General features: G+C 38.2%; 1 protein-coding gene across 9 annotated transcripts in view; it reads right to left on the bottom strand.

The window, feature by feature from the left end:
- vps50 (VPS50 EARP/GARPII complex subunit) overlaps window positions 1-21,825 on the bottom strand; it is a 135,959-nt gene that overhangs the window by 32,568 nt on the left and 81,566 nt on the right. For 2 of the 9 annotated variants that reach the window (XM_051872198.1, XM_051872199.1), the window contains 4 exons: window positions 20,094-20,200; window positions 19,053-19,174; window positions 14,566-14,640; window positions 12,876-12,956 (listed from right to left, as the gene is read on the bottom strand). The exons of 1 other annotated variant lie outside the window; for it this stretch is intronic. In XM_051872198.1, the coding sequence (XP_051728158.1) occupies window positions 12,876-12,956; window positions 14,566-14,640; window positions 19,053-19,174; window positions 20,094-20,200 (385 nt within the window). Of the gene's footprint in view, window positions 1-2,571; window positions 3,550-4,343; window positions 5,247-12,875; window positions 12,957-14,565; window positions 14,641-19,052; window positions 19,175-20,093; window positions 20,201-21,825 lie in introns of those variants that run through there. 6 more of the 9 variants (XM_051872200.1, XM_051872201.1, XM_051872203.1 and 3 more) reach the window with 5 other exon arrangements.

Here is a 21,825-nt window from a genome sequence, read left to right as displayed (position 1 = left end):
AGAAATGGAATCTGATAACATGCAACTGAAATACCCGAGCAATGGCCAAGCATTCGCCACAGCCTCGGAATGCTTAAATCTAATCTGCTTCTAGAAAGGGGACAAAAAGACCAAGAGTGGGAATAGTAAGGCAAGGAATAATCCATTTCATTGTGAACATAGCTGAATTTAATTACAAAGCCCTCACAGCTGAATATGAGTGGCCTCAAATGTAATGAATCGCTCAGACTTTTTATCTCAACAATGCACAAAATAACTGTATGAAAAAAAAGAAAAGAAAAAGGCACATTGAGAAACGTATGTGCCTCTTTTTTTAAAAGCATCATAAAATACTATCCTGAAAGACCAAGCAAAATTTCAGTGTTGATAAAACTCCAAGCAGCTTTTTAACATTCATGTGTAAAAGAGTGTAGATAATGCACATCTAATTACAATCCCCTGTATTTAAAATGGTTACGCGCAATTATTCATCGGTGATCAACTGAAAGGCAACTGCTGACCCAAGAGCACTCATAATAATTCACAGCATAGTGATTTAATTGACGCACACTTCATCAAGTGCTTTAACAAAATGAACACACAAAATACATATTCAATCAAGCATTATGCAAAATCTCAAAGCGTCAGGGTTTTGACATGAACATATTTAAAATATTGATTGACAAACCCAACGAGGGAATAGACAGCAATTAATGGCCACCAAAACAAATGGAATCTCTTGACACAAGCCCATTTGATCACATTTCCATATGCATTTATGCCTATTAGACATCTAAACTGGACTTTTGGGACAGTACAGGAAGCTGAAAACCCCTTTGATGCTTTATGCTTTTTAGTTCAACAATGTATTGATAAAGCCACAAATTGAATTACTGTTTAATCAGATTTTTTTGTACTGTGCACAGAGAAACTCAGTCTCAGTCAGTCACTTTAAATTAGCATAAAACACATTTCTATGCGAGTAAAAACATTCACTTTCTTTGCACTGCTATGACCTAATAGTATATGCATTTCAATTACATAGCAGAGTGTCCTAAAAGCAAACAAGCGATTCAAGGTCACTGTCCTGGTTAAACTTCAAATGCTTCATAGAGCATGTGCATACATGTCAATCAAACAGAGCACAACAGAAAGGGCTCACAATGTTTGTTTTTCTACATCAAATTTTGTTTTAAATGAAGAGTAAGTGCAATGGGATCAAAAAATAAGGCGTAACCTCAAAACATTTCTTTGTAACAGGAAACAATAATGTGAATGTGTTATGTTCACTGGTGCACTATGTTGAATGTTATTAAGTTGAGTGTTTCTTCAACTCCAATTCCAAGAACTTTTTCTTTTTGTCATGGAAACTTTTTACCGTATCTTCATCAATTATTATGCTACATTACTTATGCTCCATTTTTAAATGCCTTTTACATTATGTATAGGTCTTATTGTTTTACTCTTGTCCCAGACTCAATCTTAAAATGAATCTTCAATCTTGAAAATTCATTATAAAACATGTATATATATATTATGGCATTTTATATATATATATATTTCATGGTAAAATATTATTTAATTGTATTAGGGATAAATAAAATGCTAGCTGTGGAATGTGCCTTATCAGAAGGAAAGAGACCACCATCATTTTCATCATGCTATTAAAAAAAAATACATAATTTGAAATGTGGCAGAAATGCTTACAACCTTCAGAAAATGAATACCACAAATGACAGAATTCTCCAGTGATTCATATACTGTGTATGTTCACTGTTGTGCTTTATTAAAAGACAAATTAAATAAACTAGGAAAAGTGTGAAGTGTTTTAAAAATGAATGCCAAAAGTGCCCATAGTGTGCTCAATCTCCTACTAGTTAACAAGTCACTTTAACAGTTTTCCAATTCAAGTCTGGCAGTCAAACTGCACGCCCAACCACAATCCAGTCACTGTTAAAGTACCCTGAATCAGTGTGCCCATTACAGTCTTCTCCAAGCCAAAAACAGACTAATTCTGCCCGACTTCCTTTAAGTCATTTATTTAAACCTCCCTCCCGGGTTTCACCCGCTAACAGTCCCAACACGGTATCTCCCCATATAAAGAGCTATGCTTCCTTTGGCCCCAGCTGATCCCCTTCTCTACTCTTCATTTAGTCCATCGCTGTTGAGCTACCCGCCCATCTCCTCTCCTCATGCCTGTGTGGGTGTACACCGTAGCATTTTCACACCAATTAACTCTCTGTCTTTGTGTGTGTGCCCTACTCTAAACTGGTAACATTGAGAGAACAGAGAGCTCAGCCAGTAGGTCCCCATCACTGTGTCTGGCTGTCATTTTAGTTTAGCGAGAGGCCCAAATGGCTGTTATTTGCTTGATTAACTAGAGCCTGCTCCAAACAGGTGGTACTTGAACCCATAAACTAGACAGAGTGGTCTGATTTTGTCAATCTCAGATGCCTTGATTGGGAAAAACGGTACTTGTAGATATAAACCAAGTCGCGTCTTTGACATTTCACAAGGTGTCTGTAGGTATGCCTGATTTTCACCTTCATCTCACCAATATTACAGAAAAACAAATAAACAACCCTCACAAACCTGAAAGGAAATGTCCAGCACATTGGTGTAGCTTCCAGGAAATCCAATATTTATTGAGATGGTCATGCGTCTTTTGAAATGTCTGAAAAAGGTCACATGACCTAAATAATAAATATTGCATGTGAGAGATTTTTCTCTTTTCATCACACAAACATAAGACATAAGCATGTTATGCATTACAAACATCAAGATGCATCATATGATGATTAATAATCCTTATTACACAACTCTCTGGAATACTTGTCAGTCTTGGAATACTTGTCAGTCTTCTTGGGTCAGTCACAGCATTTTGTGGTCAAATATTTTTGTATACCACTAGACTGTCTACAGATAATTTGAGAGGAAAAACAATACTTCAATCAGTAAATAAATAAATAAATAAATGTGCAAGTTTTTGTAAAAATGTATTAATATTTTTATTCTATTATGAAACACATCAAATATTTCTTAAATACTTCAATTACTTATTTTAGCTTTAGTACAATAAATAAAATCTAATCGTTTAATTTGCAAACAACATATTGTCTTCATAATATTTACTTTTTCATTCAATTTTTATCATTCACCATAAATGTGTCTACGCATGAAAAATACAAAATATAAAGCTATACAGCTACATTTATATTTTAGGAATGAGCCCTCACAAGGAGGATCCTGAAATTTGAAGGTCTTTGCATCCAAACATTAGAAAACTTATTCATTCTGTGGTCTCTTTTTTGTCACATGATAAATTAATTTCACCTCAAATGAATATTGAATGTCCATTTATTTACTTATTTTGTAAGTAGCCACTTTTTGTCCTGATCACCCTGTAAGGGTTTCTTTTGTGATGACTGCCTTATTTAACCCAAAATGAAAATTCTGTAATTAATTACTCACCCTCATGTCGTTCCACACCTGTAAGACCTTCGTTCATCTTCAGAACACAAATTAAGATATTTTTGATGATATCCGATGGCTCAGTGAGGCCTCCATTGCCTGCAAGATAATTAACACTTTCAGATGCCCAGAAAGCTACTAAAGACAGATTTGTTTTGAATCAGTGGTTCGGAGCGTGTATCAAACTGCCAAAGTCATGTAATTTCATTAAACGAGGCTTCATTACATCATAAGTGTTTCGAAATTTTGACTATGGCAGTTTGATACGCGCTCTGAACCACTGATTCGAAACAAAAGATTCGTAAAGCTTCGAAGCTTCATGAAGCAGTGTTTTGAAATCGCCCATCACTAGATATTGTTGAATAAAGTCATTACTTTGTTTTTTTGCCGCACAAAAAGTATTCTCATTGCTTCATAACATTAAGGTTGAACCACTGTAGTCACATGAACTGTTTTAAATATGTCTTTAGTAGCTTTCTGGGCATCTGAAAGCGTTAATTATCTTGTTGGCAATGGAGGCCTCACTGAGCCATCGGATTTTATCAAAAATATCTTAATGTGTTCTGAAGATGAATGAAGGTCTTATGGGTTTGGAACGACATGAGGGTAAGTAATAAATGACAGAATTTTCATTTTTGGGTGAACTAACCCTTTAACTGTTAAAGTAGTGTGAAAAGCAGTTTAGATCATCGTTCATAAATTCAAGGTTTCTGTGCGTGACGAATCTTTAGGATGACAAATACAAAAAAAAAACGAATATGAAAATTTCTCTTTTTTCTTCAAAATAAACTCACTGGAGCACGAATAAGCCAATGCTTATAGAAGAACATTTTCAGGCTAACAGCTCACATATTACAGGCTTAATATAAAAGCTCTTAAAATAGCAGCTACTGGTATCTTTGACATCTTTAGCAAACATGGCTCTACTGGTATGCAATTACTCTAGCTTCAAAGTTGAAGAAATGTCTGGAAATGTTAGGTCTGTGACATTCTCATTTTCTCGAGCTGATAACATATCCGTCCTTTGCTCTTTCAGAGAAACACTGTGCTTATTTTAGAAATAACTGAGAATGACAAATACAGTGAGACAAATCTCTACTTTTCAGGGCACTAGTACTACAAAGCTGTCTCTACAAAACAAGAACATATGCTGGAAATTGCCAACACCGTACTACATACTTCTGCGGTACATCCTCAAAGCCTTGGCTTTGTAAGTAATATTTTCTGTGGCTATGATGGCATTCAAGGCTTTATACCCACAAAACTGTTCTTAATCCTCCCGGCTTTGAGGTCTAGCATCATAATGGTATCTGGAAAAATATAGCGTACTTCGCACAAGGATCAGCTGGAAGCGCAACCTCTTAAAATATGACTGTTGTTGTTGGGACTCGCCTGTATTGTTGAAGCTGATATGCTGCAAATAGAGTGACCCACTAGGGTCTCAAATAATCTGATGACGGCCTTGGCATGCCGTTGGATTCATTACTTATAATGAGGTTACAAAACATCCACCTTGACACTGAGAGTAACATGTTAGGGAATGCATTATGTTCTAAGAATAATCCTAAATCTATGCAGCTAAAGTATCTATGATAATGGCACTTACCCACAAACAATATTTCTAGTCATTATACACATGTATACGTGTTCGGTATTGAAAAACGTCTTGGCTCTGTAGTTTCAAATTGAACAGATGGTTCCCAAGATACACCATTCATAATAGGTTCTTCTTCTTGTAAGTATGTTTACAATGCACTGGATCCAATATTACTTTGATTCTTCACTCTCAAGGGTTTCTGTGAGAAAAAGGGCAGAAATGTCAGTTGGCAATTACTGTCTAATGTATTTCTCAGCTCATTTTTTCTTCCTCTCCTAATTTTCCAAATTCGCTTCTCATTAGATGGGTGTCAAACAGAATTAGAGACCTCATTTGCATGTGTTGTGCCAGTCCGCAGCTCTGCTTATCCCTGCGTTAGAACCTCTTAAATGTCCATTTCTTAAGTATTCCTTAAATTTACAGGATGGGATCTCAAAGAACAGGACAGCTCTGTTGCTTCATTGGGAAGAGGGAAATCAAATCAACAGCCTCAGGAGCTCATAAAGGTGCTTCTTTGAAATAGCAGAGATAAACTGAAATCATCGCATTTCAATTGAGGAAAAGTCACAGGCAATTCACTGTCGATTTAGGAATTTGTGCACAAGCTGATGTGCCTTCTATGGGCTCACCATCAGCCATCATGCCAGACTGTGACATGAGCCAAATCACAGTGTGCCAGCTCCCACAATCCAACCACAGACTTAAGGTTAACCGCCAAGCTGTTGAATGAAACAGAGCCATGGTGGACGGCAGACTGCCAAAACCTCTACGACCTGAGGATGATTGCGCCTCAACGGCATGGAGAAGTGCTAATTTTTATCTGATTTAAAAAATTAACCAGATCAGGACTGTGCAAAAATCTTATTCGAATAGTTCTTATTGTGTGAGAAGGGAGAATTTTTTAAATCTACTTCAGAGACGAGAAGAAATAGGGTTTTCTGCATCATCATGTCTGCATGCATTCTAAGACAGCTGAAATTGATCCTTGTAGGAGGATCTATGGCTGAAGTCCAAGTTACCAAAAAACATTATGGCACGGTTTCAAATAAAACCTTTGTTCCATGCTACAAATAACATTGCTGAACAGAAAAGCAGTTACCAACACTGAAGCACAGAAGGGTATTTTTGATGCGGTAACACCCTCAAACAGATGCTCACACACCTGGGGCCAGTTGCATAAAATTAGCCACTATGTTAAGACTGTCTTAAGAACTAGTTTGACCAGCTAGCAGTTAGATAAGAGGTAATCAGTCTTACTTTTCCAGTTCAAATTAGACCAATCTACCTTTTTATGTAATTGACTTTAAAACTTGAGGACCAGTCTTGAAGAAAGAAATTAGACGACTTTTAAGACTAGCAGTTTATGCAACCAGCCACTGAACACAGTATTTGTGTGTGGTAATAAAAGCTAAAAACACAGTGTTTACAGAGTGTTTCGAAGAACAGCAGGCTGAGGGACTGGATGGCATCACTGGAGAGAGCTAATCACAGAACTACAGCTGGCCCGAGGGAGAATTCACTATCAGATCTGAAACAGAAGCCTTCAGCACTGCCCAGTGGACACATCACCATCCATCCACCCCCCCCCCCACACACACACACACACACACACACGGATCTTTGTGCAAGTAAAGATGGGTAAATACACACTCTTTGTCTCAGGCTCACCTTGCCTTCAAATTGAGCTCAACAACAGGTTTCTCGAAGTAAAAACCCCATGATTTAACACCTCTTAAAATATAAACTGGATGGATGGATGGATAGAAAGAATTATAAAAAGACAGAAAGAATGATAGAATGACAGAAAGAACGATATATAGAAAGACGGATAGATGATGAATGGATAGACAGACAGAAAAAGGATGGACGGACGGATGAGACAGATAGAATTATAAAAAGACAGGAAGAACGACAGATAGAAAGACAGAAAGAATGATAGAAAGATGGATGGATGGACGGATGGACAAGATAGATAGAATTATAAAAAGACAGAATGAATGATATATATACAGACAGATGGATGAATGGATATAATAGGATGGACAGACGAGATAAAATTATAAAAGGACAGAAAGAACGATAGACAAAGACGGATGGATGGACAGATGGACGGATGGATAGACAGAAAGACAAAAAGGACGGACAGATGGACAAGATAGACAGATAGAATTATAAAAAGACAGAAAGAACGATAGAAAGACAGAAAAAGCGATTGAAAGACAGATGGATGGACAGAGAGAAAGACAAAAAGGATGGATGGACGGACAAGATAGATAGATAGAAAAAACGATAGATAGAAAGACAGAAAGGATGATAGAAAGACATAGATGGACAGATGGACAAACTGACAAGATAGATAGATAGATACAGTGGATAGATAGATAGATAGATAGATAAAAAAGAAAGACAAAAAGGATGGACAGACGGAAAGAATGATAGATAGAAAGACAGAAAGAACGATAGATAGAAAGACCGACAGATGGATGGATGGATAGATAGAATTATAAAAAGACAGAAAGAACAATAGATAGAAAGAACAATAGAAAGAACAATAGAAAGACGGATGGATGGACAGATGGACGATGGATAGATAGAATGACAAAAAGGACGGACAGATGGACGGATGGATGGATGAGATAGATAGATAGATAGATAGAATTAAAAAAGGCAAAAAACGATAGAAAGACAAAAAGGATGGAGGGATAGATGGACAAAATAGATAACTAATTATAAAAAGAGAAAAATCGATAGATAGAAAGACGGATGGATGGACGGACAGACAGAATGAAAAAGGAAGGACGGACAGATAGAAAGACAAAAAGGACGGACGGACTAGATGGATAGATAGATTTGTATCTTTTTTTATGATACAAACAGAAAACACAGGAAATATGTACACAAAATGTGAAAAAAAATAAAAATAAATTAGAACAAAATGGCTTCTTCAAGCAAAAATCAGTATTTAGTGTGACTTCCTGGACTTCTTCCAGTTTCTCAAAGAAGAAACTATGAGAAACTTCACATTTTGAAAGTGTTCTTGGCTTTTCAGTCCTTTTCCACTCCATTTAGGTTTAAGAGAGCCAGTTCCTGCTATTGCTGAAGTGTAAGGGGAGGTCACTAAATACTCACCACTTCAGCCTATAGATTTCCTGTATTTTTTGGTTATATTCTAATAAAGAGACAGAGAAATAATTATATATGGTCATTATACCATTGCTAAAACAACATCTAATGGTGGCATAAGACTTTTGTGAAGTACTGTATATGGAAACAAAATTACAGATAGATAAAACGACAGATAGATGGAATGATAAGTATAAAATGACAGATAAAACAACAGACAGAATGATGGATGGATGGATGGATGGATGGATGTTGCGAAGCAATTCTGAGGTGTTCTTTAATTTGCTGAACATCACCAGGACCAGCTTGTCAGTGTAATGAAAGGATCGAACGCTGGCAGATGTTTAAACCTGAAGGACTGAAATAAGAAGAGGTGACAAGAAAAGACATTTCGCTTTGAGTGGCACAAGCCTCTTGAGAACGGACACGTTCAACTTCAAGCCCAGAGCTCACTGATTCCCACTGATTCATCCAATGAACAGAAAGCCATTATAAACTAGCAGCAATAATGGGTTCATAAATGAGGTCTCGCCCACCTCGTTCACGTGCGTGGCATAAATATGTCGTCCTTTCGGAAAAGTACATACCTTTGACAAAAATAGCAAAGATGCTGGTGCCTAAACAATGAGTTTTATTTTCTAAAATAGGCAATGAAGATGACCTAGATTTGACTAAATTCGGCGATACATAAAAAAACGTGTTCTGCATATAGTAAAAAGAACTCTATAATTACATAAAAAGAAGCTAAGCTTTTACAAGGCAGAGGGTGAATCTCAGGTAATAAAATATTTATCGGTCCATACAAAAATAGCACAGTGCATGTGGGGGGAGGAGCCTAACAGCTTTCCCTCTAGACAATTTGGTTTTTTTATCCGTACTATCCAAGAAAAGCAGAGATCGAATCTCAAAGGAGGTCTGGTCTTGCAAAAGAGGTGATAATGTTTAAAGAGCTTTTAATTCAGCTCTCGCCGCTCAGTGATATCATTATATCTGTGCTGGAAAGCAGGCCACGGTAGGTGAAAGTACCCATGGGAAATACCCATCAATCCCGGTTAAGAAAAATCGCTTTCTGCTACAGTGTGCTTTACTACTTTAATTCTCAAAGTTCTCGGCTCCTGTTTCAGATGTGCGTCTCACGTAATATAGAAGCTGGCAAGGTATATTCATATTCCTTTAAAGCACACTGCTGTGAAAACTGGGGAAGTATCCTGAAAAATGTACAGCTTTGCACTGTCAACCCCTAAAGGGTTAAATATTAATAACTTTAAAAATAAGATGCACCCTTTAGGGTACAAATGTTCAAGTATGTTCTGATTGGCTATGATTGTCACATCGAGCAGCAGTTTCACGTCCAGTCTGGAGAGACAAACTGTTTTCTGTTGGAACCCACACACACACACACACACACACACACACCACTTGTACACAGAGATCGCTGCGCTGCGCTGCGTACACACAGAAACATTCAGAAGCACAGAAACTTATCAACACTGCCCTGTGGCTTTTATTATTAAAACAGATTCACTACTGATTCGTTACATTATATTTCTCAGCAATGAGGGGGTAACGTCACTGCTTTTGAAGTTTTTGAAATGGGTAGCTTTAGTAGAAAGATGCTGCACAGATGAAGGTAATTCACACACGCATCTCTCTCTCTCTCTATAATTAATTTTAAAAAAATGCTGTAATTCATTCATTCAAAAAAATGTAATCCGCACTACTTTATCTGATTCAAAGAGGACAGAAAAATATCTGTCTGACAAAAAGATAACTGTCATTTTTTTTACCATACCTGTCAAATATTGCACTGACATCAAACATCAATAACAGCTTTGATTTGTCAATGCTGACAAATGACTGTGGTATAAGCCAGATAATCCATGGCTTGCTGTGCATTAAATGATTTGAGTTTGTGTCGGGTGTTTCTTTGCCTGCACGGTGTGCATTAAAATTTGTTTAATGCAGAGCTAGTTGTGGATTATCCCTTACTTAAAGGGGACTTAAAATGCCCCTTTTACAAGATGTAATATAAGTCTCTGGTGTCCCCAGAATGTGTCTGTGAAGTTTCAGCTCAAAATCCCCCACAGATCATTTATTATAGCTTGTCAAATTTGCCCCTATTTGGGAGTGAGCAAAAACACGCCGTTTGTGCGTGTCCCTTTAAATGCAAATGAGCTGCTGCTCCCGGCCCCCTTTCCAGAGGAGGGCGGAGCTTTAACAGCTAGCGCTTCGGTTGCTCAACAACAACAAAGCTGGAGAATCTCACGCAGCCAAAATGACTAATTGTCAGTAACGGTGTTCAGCTTTACATTGTTCAAACCGGAGTTGGACACTGATGGAGTTACAACTTTTATAATGCAATGTTGGACGTTTCTGAATGGTTAGTGGATAAATGTACGTAGTTGCTGTGGAGTTGATTCAACTCATCAACTAGCATGTGCTGTCATGTTAATCTTTTGTGCAAATCTAGTGTTGAATTGACCCTTGTTTGTGAACAAGTCCGCCATAAAATGGTGGCATGGTATTTTTTTTTTAAGATGGAAAAATGTGGTTTTACAGATACTAGAAGCTTGTTCTAGTCCCTACCAGCCATTTGTTGTAGCCCTTAAAAGCGATTTCTGTAAAAGAAAATATCTCCCTTTGCATTGAACTTTGAGCGTTGTAACTTTGCAGATGTTGTTTATGCTCAAATAGCAACATTACACACTAACTAAAGCTAAAAAAGTGAAATCATAATCAACCACCCCTTTAACAAACAGAGCCTTACTGTAAAGTGTTACCAGAAAACTTTTAAAGCAGTGCTTTGGGAATATGAAATGTGTAGCCATAATAAATCATCATCATAAACCCAGAATAATCTTAAACACCTGCCTGTATCTCCAGCCAAAAAACGATTGCTCTCAGGACTCTTCAGGCCATCAATTCTCAACACTATCTCAGACACCTGAGGCCCTGCCAGTGATGCAGTCGCTTGATATGTGATGCAAGAGGTGCCAAAAGTCTGGGAGCTGATCTCTGATATGTCCTGACAGCCCAAGGGAACACAGGACGGCCACTCGCTACTGATGACACAATAAATGATGGGGACATGTGTTGTGTCTTTGTCAGTGGCGCAAGCTAATAATCTCTAGTCTTAATTCACTGCTTGTGAAACAAATTACAACAGTTCGTTAGAGAGGAAGTGCACTGAAGAACCAGATGGATACATAAGTGTTTTTATAGACTTAACGTGCTGCCTATTTCCTATTAAGTCTGCTATCTAAACAGACTGCAACTTTTATATTTCAAAGTTTTGTATAGTATAGTATAGTATATAGTATAGTTTAAAGTTTTATATTTTAAAACAATTTTATCCTGTGACGGCAAAGCTGAATTTATTAGCATCATTACACCAGGGGCTCCAGTAACATTTCCTTGTATCAATATTGAAAAAAGTATTGCTGTTTATAAAAAATTATACAAGAACTTAAATGATGTACAAAATAATGTCAGAAATAGCATGTCATCCAGAGTATGGTATGTCAAACTGCAGGACACTGCTGTCATTGTCTGACATGCCATGTCAACTATCCATTTAAAAACAACAACATTTTTTTCTCTTGGCTCTGTTTGCTATATTGAATAGAAATTTTTCCAAGGCTAGTGTATTTTTCCAAATGTTTTCAATGGGAGCGCCACATTTTTAAAACAGCAGGAGCGTAACAAGGCGCTGAGCATCTATTTCACGCTAAAGCGCTCCGCCGAGAGTTGAAGAACTTTAGGTAAAATGCAGCACCAGCCAACCGCCACATTCTGCTTGTACAACGTCAACAAATAACAACAACATGCATAATAACGGAAAAAAACAAGAGCCAGAGCAAATACTGTACATTGTATCAACATTTTTATATAGAAACAATCAAATGTGCCACGAGTCTTGAAAAGTGAAGCAAAAGTATCTCGAACGCCCCCAGGTGGCTGGATGCAGTATAGGTCATAAACCCCGCCCTCTCCATGTAATGTAATGGGACGTGAGACAAACTAAACAGTCAAATTACACGTCAAATATTTTTTTCCAAAGATGGTTTCTGTCAACTTAGGCAGTTTTTAAATCACACTGATGTTAAAGTGTTCATTCATTAAAGAAGTTTGTTTGTAGTTAGTTATTTGATGCTATAAAAATGCGGGTTTTGATGTCATAATTGACAGCTTCTCTGAGCGAAGTAGTCACTGAAGCACCAGCGGCTCTGACTGGATAAAAACAATCATGTCCATTATTTCATGCAAACTAGTCCCTTTTCTTGCTCTTTGACATTCAGGCATCTGGGGGAAAGGATCCTATATAATAACTGCCTATTTGTGCAGGAGATAGCAGTATATGGTGCATTGTGGGTATCAGGCCTTTGGCCCAGAGAGCCTTAATGGGTGCAACCATGGAAACCAAAGGACATTTATTACAAGAGTGCAGGGCCATCTAAGTGTACTGACGGTGATTAACTCACCTGTGGCTGCTATAGCTGAAAGTAGGAGGGGGCAAGAGATGATAGGCCTGATGAGAGGCTATAGGGAACTCAGATAAATGCACACTACCATTTCCACTCGGATTCATAATGGCTATACAAGAGAGGCCAAGAGAGGAGATGAACCACAGGAGTGAGACAGAAAGAGACAGGCAGGGGGGGAAAAAAACAGAAAGAGTGCATTAAAAGTGCCATGTTTTACTCACCACATCTATTAGGCTCTCCTGGATTCGGCTGAGCGTAGTCCTCAGTCTGCTGCTGATCAAACCCAGCCCAGATGATTCATACTATAGGAGACAGCAAAACACACCCCGTGAGAAAGAGACTCCCTTGCTTTTCAGTCAGACCACTGGAATACACACGCTCACAAAGTGCAATTCCCAAAGCCCCAGAATGCACACACCACGGATCATCTCCAGGAAACCACTCAATACACAAAGCTCCCACAGGCCTAAGTGTGGTTCATGACTTATGTTCATTAATCGCAATTTAGTTTTTCATTAAAAGGGAAGGATGAATGGGACTGGGAAATTCTCATGCGATCGTTCACTGGAAATGTATTTACAAATGCAGAAATTAATGTAAGCAAGCCAACGTGTCTTTAATATGCAATAGATCTGACATTAACGACAGAACGGGAAACATCGGTTCGACTTTACTATGGGAACAAAGCAGTAAATCTTTAAATAGACAGCAGTAAGAACTTTTATAGAGTAGCACTGAATTTACAGATACAACAAAGGATAATACTGTACATGACTTCATAAAAGATTTTAGGATTAAAAGTTTAATCCTTAAATCCCTTTCAAACTACTTTTTGTGTAAGCCAGTTCAAGATGTAGAATCAATGAATAGTTCAATCTTTATTTGAGAACACTGAGCTGACTATGACTGATTATAAATGTCTCACATGCATTTGCAAGCAACACAAAAACATTAATTGACAGAGTTCATAATATAATATTATAATCAGGGCTTGACATTAACTTTTTTGCTCACCAGCCATTGTGGCTAGTGGCTTTCCAAAGTTACTAGCCACTCCGCATTTTCACTGGCCACAGTTTTGACATTGATCCAATGAGGAAAAACTGCCATATAGATATTTTTAATATTATCTCATAATTTGGCAGGAAGAATATTAGGCTGCTGTCACTTTAAGACCTGACGCATGGATCCATTATACTGTTACACATGTGTTTTCTTTCTCAACTGTTTACGTTCACTTAAAACATAACTGACTGTGTTTACATGAATACTCACCATTTTGCCATTATTTTACACTCAATTTAGTACTAAGAGGCTGCTTTATGTGCACGCACTTTTGGTGTGAGCACAAAATCTGTGGGAATGAGTAAAATGACGCACAATATGACACTGAAATTCAAGCCCTGTAACACCAACAATATTCATCCAGAGCAAATGAAACGAGCGAGTGAGGGGAGGCGGGTCTGTGTGTCAACTCGCTGTAGGAGAGAATTAGAGAGCAAGAAAGCGCAGCTAGTATTGTGTATCTATTCTGTGGAAAATGAGTATTAGGAGTGTTTCAGATATTTCAGTATCGAAATGTATTGAAAAATCATTATTTTTGACAACACTATTGCACTTAGTTTATTATTTCAGATGCCTACAATTGGAAAATGTATAAAATTCAACCTGCCAAAGTGGCTAGTAGGAGTGACTGCATTACACGCCACAGCTGAAATCCGGGTGTTAATGTTAATGGTAACATCTTGCAAACAAAGTAGCATGGGAACTAATCTACATCAGACCATACTAGGAAATTACAGGACATTGCTGTGAATTGACTAATGAGACATAAAAAGTGTAAGGGGGTGAAAACACAGCACACAATGGCAGACATAACTACTGCCAACAAGCTCCACACTGCAGTCTTACCCAATAATCAGGGATTGTCTGTCTGGAAACACCAGGTTGAGAGCCTTGTGAAGGCAGAGATGCAGATTGGAAGTGCTTTGCATTGAGAAACAAAAAGGAAAATAAAATCGACACAAAGCAAATAATGAAATAGCAAAAAGATGAAGAGATTAAATAAAGATATTTGCATTTATGGTATTTACTGGGAATTTAAAGCATAGTGTTAACACTATGCTAAAAAAACACACACTTTTAATCCTTTAAGAAAATCTGTAACTTCCACCATATTTGTGCAACTGCCAGGCCAGAACAAAAGTACAGCCTAGCATTGTGCAATTTAACTCTTTCAATTACTTGGTGAACAAATGGCTGTCAGGGGGACAATAAAACTGCAGTCTGTCTCTGACTTTAACATTTTTGCAAAGTTTCCAAAGAAGCCATCTGTTAGCGTGACAGTGGCATCTTCCCGTCCATTACTAACTCTAACTGCGACACTTAATAAGCACTACTTAGGCCTTTCCCTATACTCAAGCCCTTCATCATCCTGGAGGTGATCCATTTTCAGATAAGCCACTTGCATATCGTTCCCCGTTCTTTCCTTTCATTGCTTTTAAGCTAAGTTATTAACTTGAGGCAAAGAGCAATGAATGCCAAGACCAATGCATCTTAAATTATGTGCATGGCAGAGCTGATACTCCAGCAGTACACAATGGCGTACAAACCTTTCAGATCCTAATGTTGTTCATTACTAAATGAAATGGCGCAATACATAATCTCCATCTCCATACGAGATTGAATGTCTTGTGTGTTTGGAGTTAGCCATGGGTGAAAGTGAATCCAAATGAGCATATCAATTCCATAAGTAATGATATTTACTTTTTTGTCTCCATAGGCTTTTCTACGAGACCGGCTGCCTCTGATACTGACAGCTACTGTTATTCATTTAAGAGTTTGAAAAAGTTTCCATTAGTGACAAAAACCCCTCTCACGCTATTTCTCTTGCTGTCCGCTCAGCAGAAGAGGTGAATGTGTGAAAACCAGAACGAGAGAGGGGGAAAGATGAGATGTGTTGTTTTATTTAATACGCCTTCAAAGCTGTCGGTGGGTTACAGGCAAAGCACTCAACCTCGCTGGCATCTGACAGCTGATCTCATAGTGGCTATATCCAGACTCCCTCAGATTTGCTGCTGGATTTGGTCAGGATAGAGTTGAAGTGAAAACCTCTGTGGTCAGCACTTAAATATCAAAGATAATACACTACACTGTCATTCAAGAAGAGGGCATGAGGAGGAAAAAAAAAAAAAAAAAAGAGTTGCCTTGGCAAGTTGGAGAAGAGTGAATTTTATCTCTCTTGTTCACATTAGTCCCCATGAACAGAAGTGGCTTTCAAAGACAAAATCCAAGGTGAAAACTTGCACATCAGCAAAGTAATGAAATCCAGATCACTCTTGAAGTCTTATCAGGAGCCCTGTCTTGATCAATGTATATATCTAAAAGTTCAATTCTCCTCAAGGCTTCTCATTTCCTTGTATGAGGCCCATACTTGCCCATGAATGATCTTCTTTAGGAATGAAAGCATCACTTACGATGCTAAACCACAAGCGGAGGCCAAATGGAGAGCAAGGACTTTTCTCCAGCTCTATAGTGTGCAAGGGCACTGGCCTCAATCCCCCAGCATGAAAGCATTTACTTTTGATTTAGCACTGGCTCAGCACAGCAAACAAACAATTATTTGCAAAGCATACAGAGTGAAAATGGCACACTTCTGTAATATGGAAATAAAAATGTCAGAACTCGCTACTGTCAAATCCCATGACAGAAAAACTATTTTACACTTTTTGAAGGCCATAGAGTCTCTTTAGAAAACAGCAGGCCATTAGTTATGCCAATCAAAGCCTAGACTGACGGGCTGGTTACTAGATAGGATTAGTCTTGTGGAATAGATCTCATAAGAATGTCAGGATATCAACAATTAAACAATGGAACTGAATAATATTATTGGCACACCAAGGAGCCAACTGCTTAGTTTCTTCTTCCCAGAGAAAAAGTTCATGGCATCTTGAAGCCTACCTAGAACAAACATCTTTTTGAGGGCGTTTTAGGTGGTAAACAGTGAGCTGGGTAGCTGTGAAACAAGATGGATGATGTGGGTGTTACGGTATGTTTGCAAGACAGTAGAGCTCTGAAAATCTCATTCGTTTTTGTCTTTGACTCTCAGTGTGGTTGCAAGGCTGCCAAAGAGTCAGGAAAGTGTAAGAACAGCAGGCAGCCCTTGTCTTTAACAGGTTCAGTCAGATGCCCTTGGGCTGCCGCTGCCAAACCAATGCCCCAACCAACAACTTTATTATGGCCTCCACTGCTGTTTAACAAGCTTGCCTTCTTCAACAGATTCTCCCAGCTCACAGAGGTGGAAAAAAAGTGAAACAATTCAATGCCCCTTCAATGTCACTCCCTCTGCACTCAGGAATTCATTTACACCTGCAATAGTGTTCAAAGGCCAATATGACACCATGAAGTAGAGGAGGCAGTCTTAAAACTCTAGAGTGGTGGATTTTGTAGTGGATGAGATCTAGGAAGGAAAGTCACATTGTTGGTTTGCAGTTGTAGAGGCACGGATCCGGTTGAGCAACAGATAATATAATTGAAAAGACGCTTTACTTCACAAAGGTCTGACAAAAGCGGGTCCCATGTTAAGATATAGTTGACAAAATCAAAACTTAAGTGCAATGACTCAAATGGTAGAAATCGGAGAGCAAACCAGGGTCTTGAAGACTTTCCTTGTATTGAACAAGAGGAAGGTACCAGAGATTCAGGAAGCTGAAACAGCCACATAGCATCTAGTAGGTATCTTTGCTAGTTTACCCTCAACAGATTGCAAGCAAGACTTCTGGGAAATCAAAGTTGGTGGATAAGTTGGTGAAACAAGTTGTTGGACGATGTGGGTGTTGAGGTATGTTTGCAAGACAAAAGAGGTCGGAAAATCTCATTAATTTTTGTCTTTGACTCTCAGTGTGGCTGCAAGGCTGCTAAAGAGTCAGGAAAGTCCAAGAACAGCAGGCAGCCCTTGTCTTTAACAAGTTCAGTCAGATACCCTTGGGATGCCACTGCAAAACCAATGCCCCAACCAACAGCTTTATTATGGCCTCCACTGCTGTTTAACAAGCTTGCCTTCTTCAACAGATTCTCCCAGCTCACACAGGTGGAAAAAAGTGAGACAATTCAATGCCCCTTCAATGTCACTCTCTCTGCACTCAGAAATTCATTTACAACTGCAATAGTGTTAAAAAGGCCTATATGCCACTATAAAGTAGAGGAAGCAGTCCTAAAACTCTCGAATGGATTTCGGAGTGGATGAGATCTAGGAAGGAAAGTCACATTGCTGATTTGCAGTTGTAGAGGCACAGATCCGTATGAGCAGCAGATAATATCATTGAAAAGTTGCTTTCATTCACAAAGGTCTGACAAAAGCGGGTCCCATGTTAGGATATAGTTGACAGGATCAAACCTTAAGTGCAATGACTCAAACGGTAGAAATCAGGGTGCAAACCAGGGTCTTGAAGACTTTCCCTGTATGGAACAAGAGGAAGGTACCAGAGTTTCAGAAGGCTGAAAGGGCTACATAGCAACTAAAAGAGATCTTTGTGAGTCTATCTTCAACGGCTTGCGAGCAAGACTTCTGGGAAATTAAAGCAGGCAAGGCAACTCCCTTTAAGTTTCAATATTTCAATAACTTTTGGGCAGATTAGGTGGCATAAGTTCTAAGTTCATTTAGGACAATGCACAGAAAATAACCAGATCACTCTGGGGAGCAAGAAACCTCTCCTTCTGTGGAGCTGCTAAATTGTGATATATTCCTGTTGTGGTGAACGCAATGAAAACTCTTTAGATATGGCTTATTGAGTCTCAAAGAGTGACAATTATGAGGATAATTGAACTGCCATCTAATTTTATTTTGCAAGTCTGGGCTTTCAAAACTGATAGCCTATTCATTTAGCCTGAAGCTGTGTTTATTAAAGCTTTGAGAACAGTAGTGTGACAACACTAGCCTACATAGAGAGATCTGCACTAAAATTACGCAATTCTAGACATGAACTTTTTACAATTTTCTCTCAATACTCCCTCTCGAGAATCAGTGAAGCAGATTCATTTGTGTATGCAAGTCAGATGTCAAGTTACAGTAGAGTTAAATTACTACAGTATATACAAACCTAATCTTTAAGAATGGTGAACAGCTGCATACCATTGACATGATTGCAAATTCGTTCAGACATTTACACCTTTCTTTGATGTTTAGAGTACAGCTTCCTGAGGAAAACTTAAACAATTGCTCACATGATAATGGAAGTAATTATAGAACAGTGCCCATAGGGCTTGCAAACATGAGTGTACTGGTAGGCTTTTCCTAATGAACAGCACAGCAAGGATCCAATTGAATATAATAAATATTTCATAATGTTAAGTATTAACAGCGAACTTGGAGGAGAACAGCAATGCTTTAAAATGCATACCATGTCATTGCGGCCAAAGAAGGTGTAGACGGCATACAGATAGTAATCAAAGAGCTGAGACACACAGTGGATGACATCAAAGGCGATGGGCTTCAGAATGTTCATCATCTGCATGTATTTCCCTATAAAAGCAAAATAAATCATGAAAAAGCTGAAATATATAAGAAAAGCAAACAAACAAGGCTCACACACTGAATATAAAACCACAAAGATTTAGAAAATAAATGCAAATTGGCAAATGTCCTATTCAAAGCCCCTACGTCATATTTAATAGAAATATTTTGAGAACTGTCAGCTGTTTTGGACCCCATTGACTTTCATTTATTGGACATAATTCTTAAAAATATCTTTTGTGTTCTGTAGAAAAAAGAAACACATACAGGATTGGAACAACATGAGGGTGAGTAAATGTTGACAGAATGTTCATTTTTGGGTGAACTATTCCTTTAAGGGGGGTGGGGTGGGGGCATTTTCTCACCTCTTACCTCACAATAATTTAAAGGGCTAAATATTTTGAGAAAATGTTCACAAGCCAATCTAGAAATTTAGAAATGTCTTCTAAATAACTGATTATGTTACCATGGGTGTTTAATCAATTAACTTCATTCCTGCTGACTGTAGAATTTTATTTTTTTTTTAAATTGAACCGCCTAAAACCGTTATCCATTTCACAACTTTAGTGCTTTTATCAAAACACCACAGAAAAACTCGCACCCATGGGTTTATGACAGCATCTTTTTGCAGTTAGATTCTATTAGATTAGCCTAAACTGAACATTTATAGATGAATGGTCTCGTAACCTTCATCTCGTCAAACAGACGTTCAAATGAACCTGAAGAGATGAGCAGGCACATGCTCAGAATGGAGTTAATGACCGGAAGCTGAAGCAGAACACAGCTGAGTCTAAGTACACACCTCTTTCATTGTAATTCAGCTATTAGCCTGTTAATTAGAGGGCAAACTGCAGTTCCTTGCTTAGGGTCAACTTTATCATGTACCACCAGTATTGCACAGGTGTAAGGTCAAAGGTCAATTACTCACCGACCAGGCGAATCACGTTGAGGGTGGTGTTGGTAAGGATGGGGGCATTGGCTCGGTTCAGATTGTAGTCGGACCTCTTCCGGCTGCGAAGTGTCTCTCTGGACACGCTGATTAAAGGGGGACAGAGCAGGGACACAAAGATCCAGGATCAGCATTATAGTTTAATGACCTTCAAAACTGAGTCTCATTCACACTCTTCCTTCATTAACCTGGGTTCAGATTTAACCGAAGTCAGTCTTGGTGTTGCAGAACAGGTGTATATATATGATTTGAGGCCTGATTGAGTTGCGTTAGTAGTTTGTAGCTTGAAGTGGTTGACCAATCACAATACACTGGTCCAGCCGACCAATCAGAGCACAATGTTTGTTTGTTTGTTTGTTTTTGAAGGAGTGGCTTCATAGAGACAGAACTAAAAGAAGCGTTAACTGACAGACTGGGAAGAGAGGTGCTGCAACAATGTCATATATGCATGAAAACCTATTCTAGCAGACCCCCAAAAAAAGTAATGGGCATAATATGACCTCTTTCATTTGCATTACTGGATATTCAGGGTTCAGTACAAAAAAGCTAAACTGAAAGCACTTACAAATTAACTTGTCCCTCCTTTTCTTTAAAAACAAAAAATTACAGTGAGGCGCTTACAATGGAAGTGAATGGGGCTGATTTGTAAATGCTTAAAATACTTGCTAACCTTTTCTGTGTAATATATAGCATATTAAATTTATAGTATATATCAATATATAGATATTCAACTTTGTTGCAATGTCATAAACCCTAAAAATGATGATTGAAACAGCTCTACAGTTCAAATAATACACAAAGAAGAATTAATGTAAGTTCTTTTATAAAATTATAAGCTATGCATTTCTTCTTTTAAATACCCTTAAAATTGTCTCCCTTCACTTCCATTATAAGTACCACACTGTAACCACCATTTTTTTTTTTTTTTTTTAAGAAAACGAAGGACAAATCCAAATTAGTTCTTTGGTAATTAACCGTATGCCACAAATTCTGTCGACTGAGCTTTACTTGCATTGAACTCAGAACATTCCGGATGTATTCTAAACAGGCATTGAAGTCACAGATTGTGAGGGGGAGTCACAACATTACATTTAAGAAAACTTATGTCATTTTAAATATGCAAAACATTAGATCCCTCAAAATGTGAAGTCTCGAACAATGAAGTGTCACAACACGTAATGCGGCAGCTGACTTACTGCAGGGAGAACTGTCAGTCATCTTCGTGAGGAACAAACAGGCTTTAAATATTCATCAGGGTTCACGGTTTAATTACATTCCTAATCATTCTCTTGATTTATGATATTTCTATCACACTTAGACACGGAGAGCAAGCCAAGAGCAATTAGAAAATGCAGGAAAAAATGCTCATGTAGTCAGCAAAACCACCACGTGGTGCAATTCTGAAAGGAGCCATTTTAACAATCTCCTTGAGACAATTTTATTTAACTTCAAAGCTCCGAATGGCTCTAAACGGGAGCCTTGTGGACTTGTGGGCCCTTTCTTCATAAAATAATTAAAGCCTTTCTCCCTGATAAGAGGCTAATGATAGCTTGTGTTCACTCTGTACACAGGCTGAATTTAAACTATTTCAGCTGCCTGAGAGGGAACACGAAGTCCATAAATGAGAAGTTTGCCATCTCCTGACCTTGCCTTGGGTTAATGAACTGATTCATAAGCGACCTGAATCTACAGCAAGCTACAATTTATAAAA

Source organism: Ctenopharyngodon idella, chromosome 19, assembly GCF_019924925.1.
Source record: "Ctenopharyngodon idella isolate HZGC_01 chromosome 19, HZGC01, whole genome shotgun sequence".
Classification (NCBI taxonomy): Eukaryota; Metazoa; Chordata; class Actinopteri; order Cypriniformes; family Xenocyprididae; genus Ctenopharyngodon; species Ctenopharyngodon idella.
Note: the sequence above shows the minus strand (reverse complement) of the source record. Positions and strands in the feature narration are given on the sequence as shown.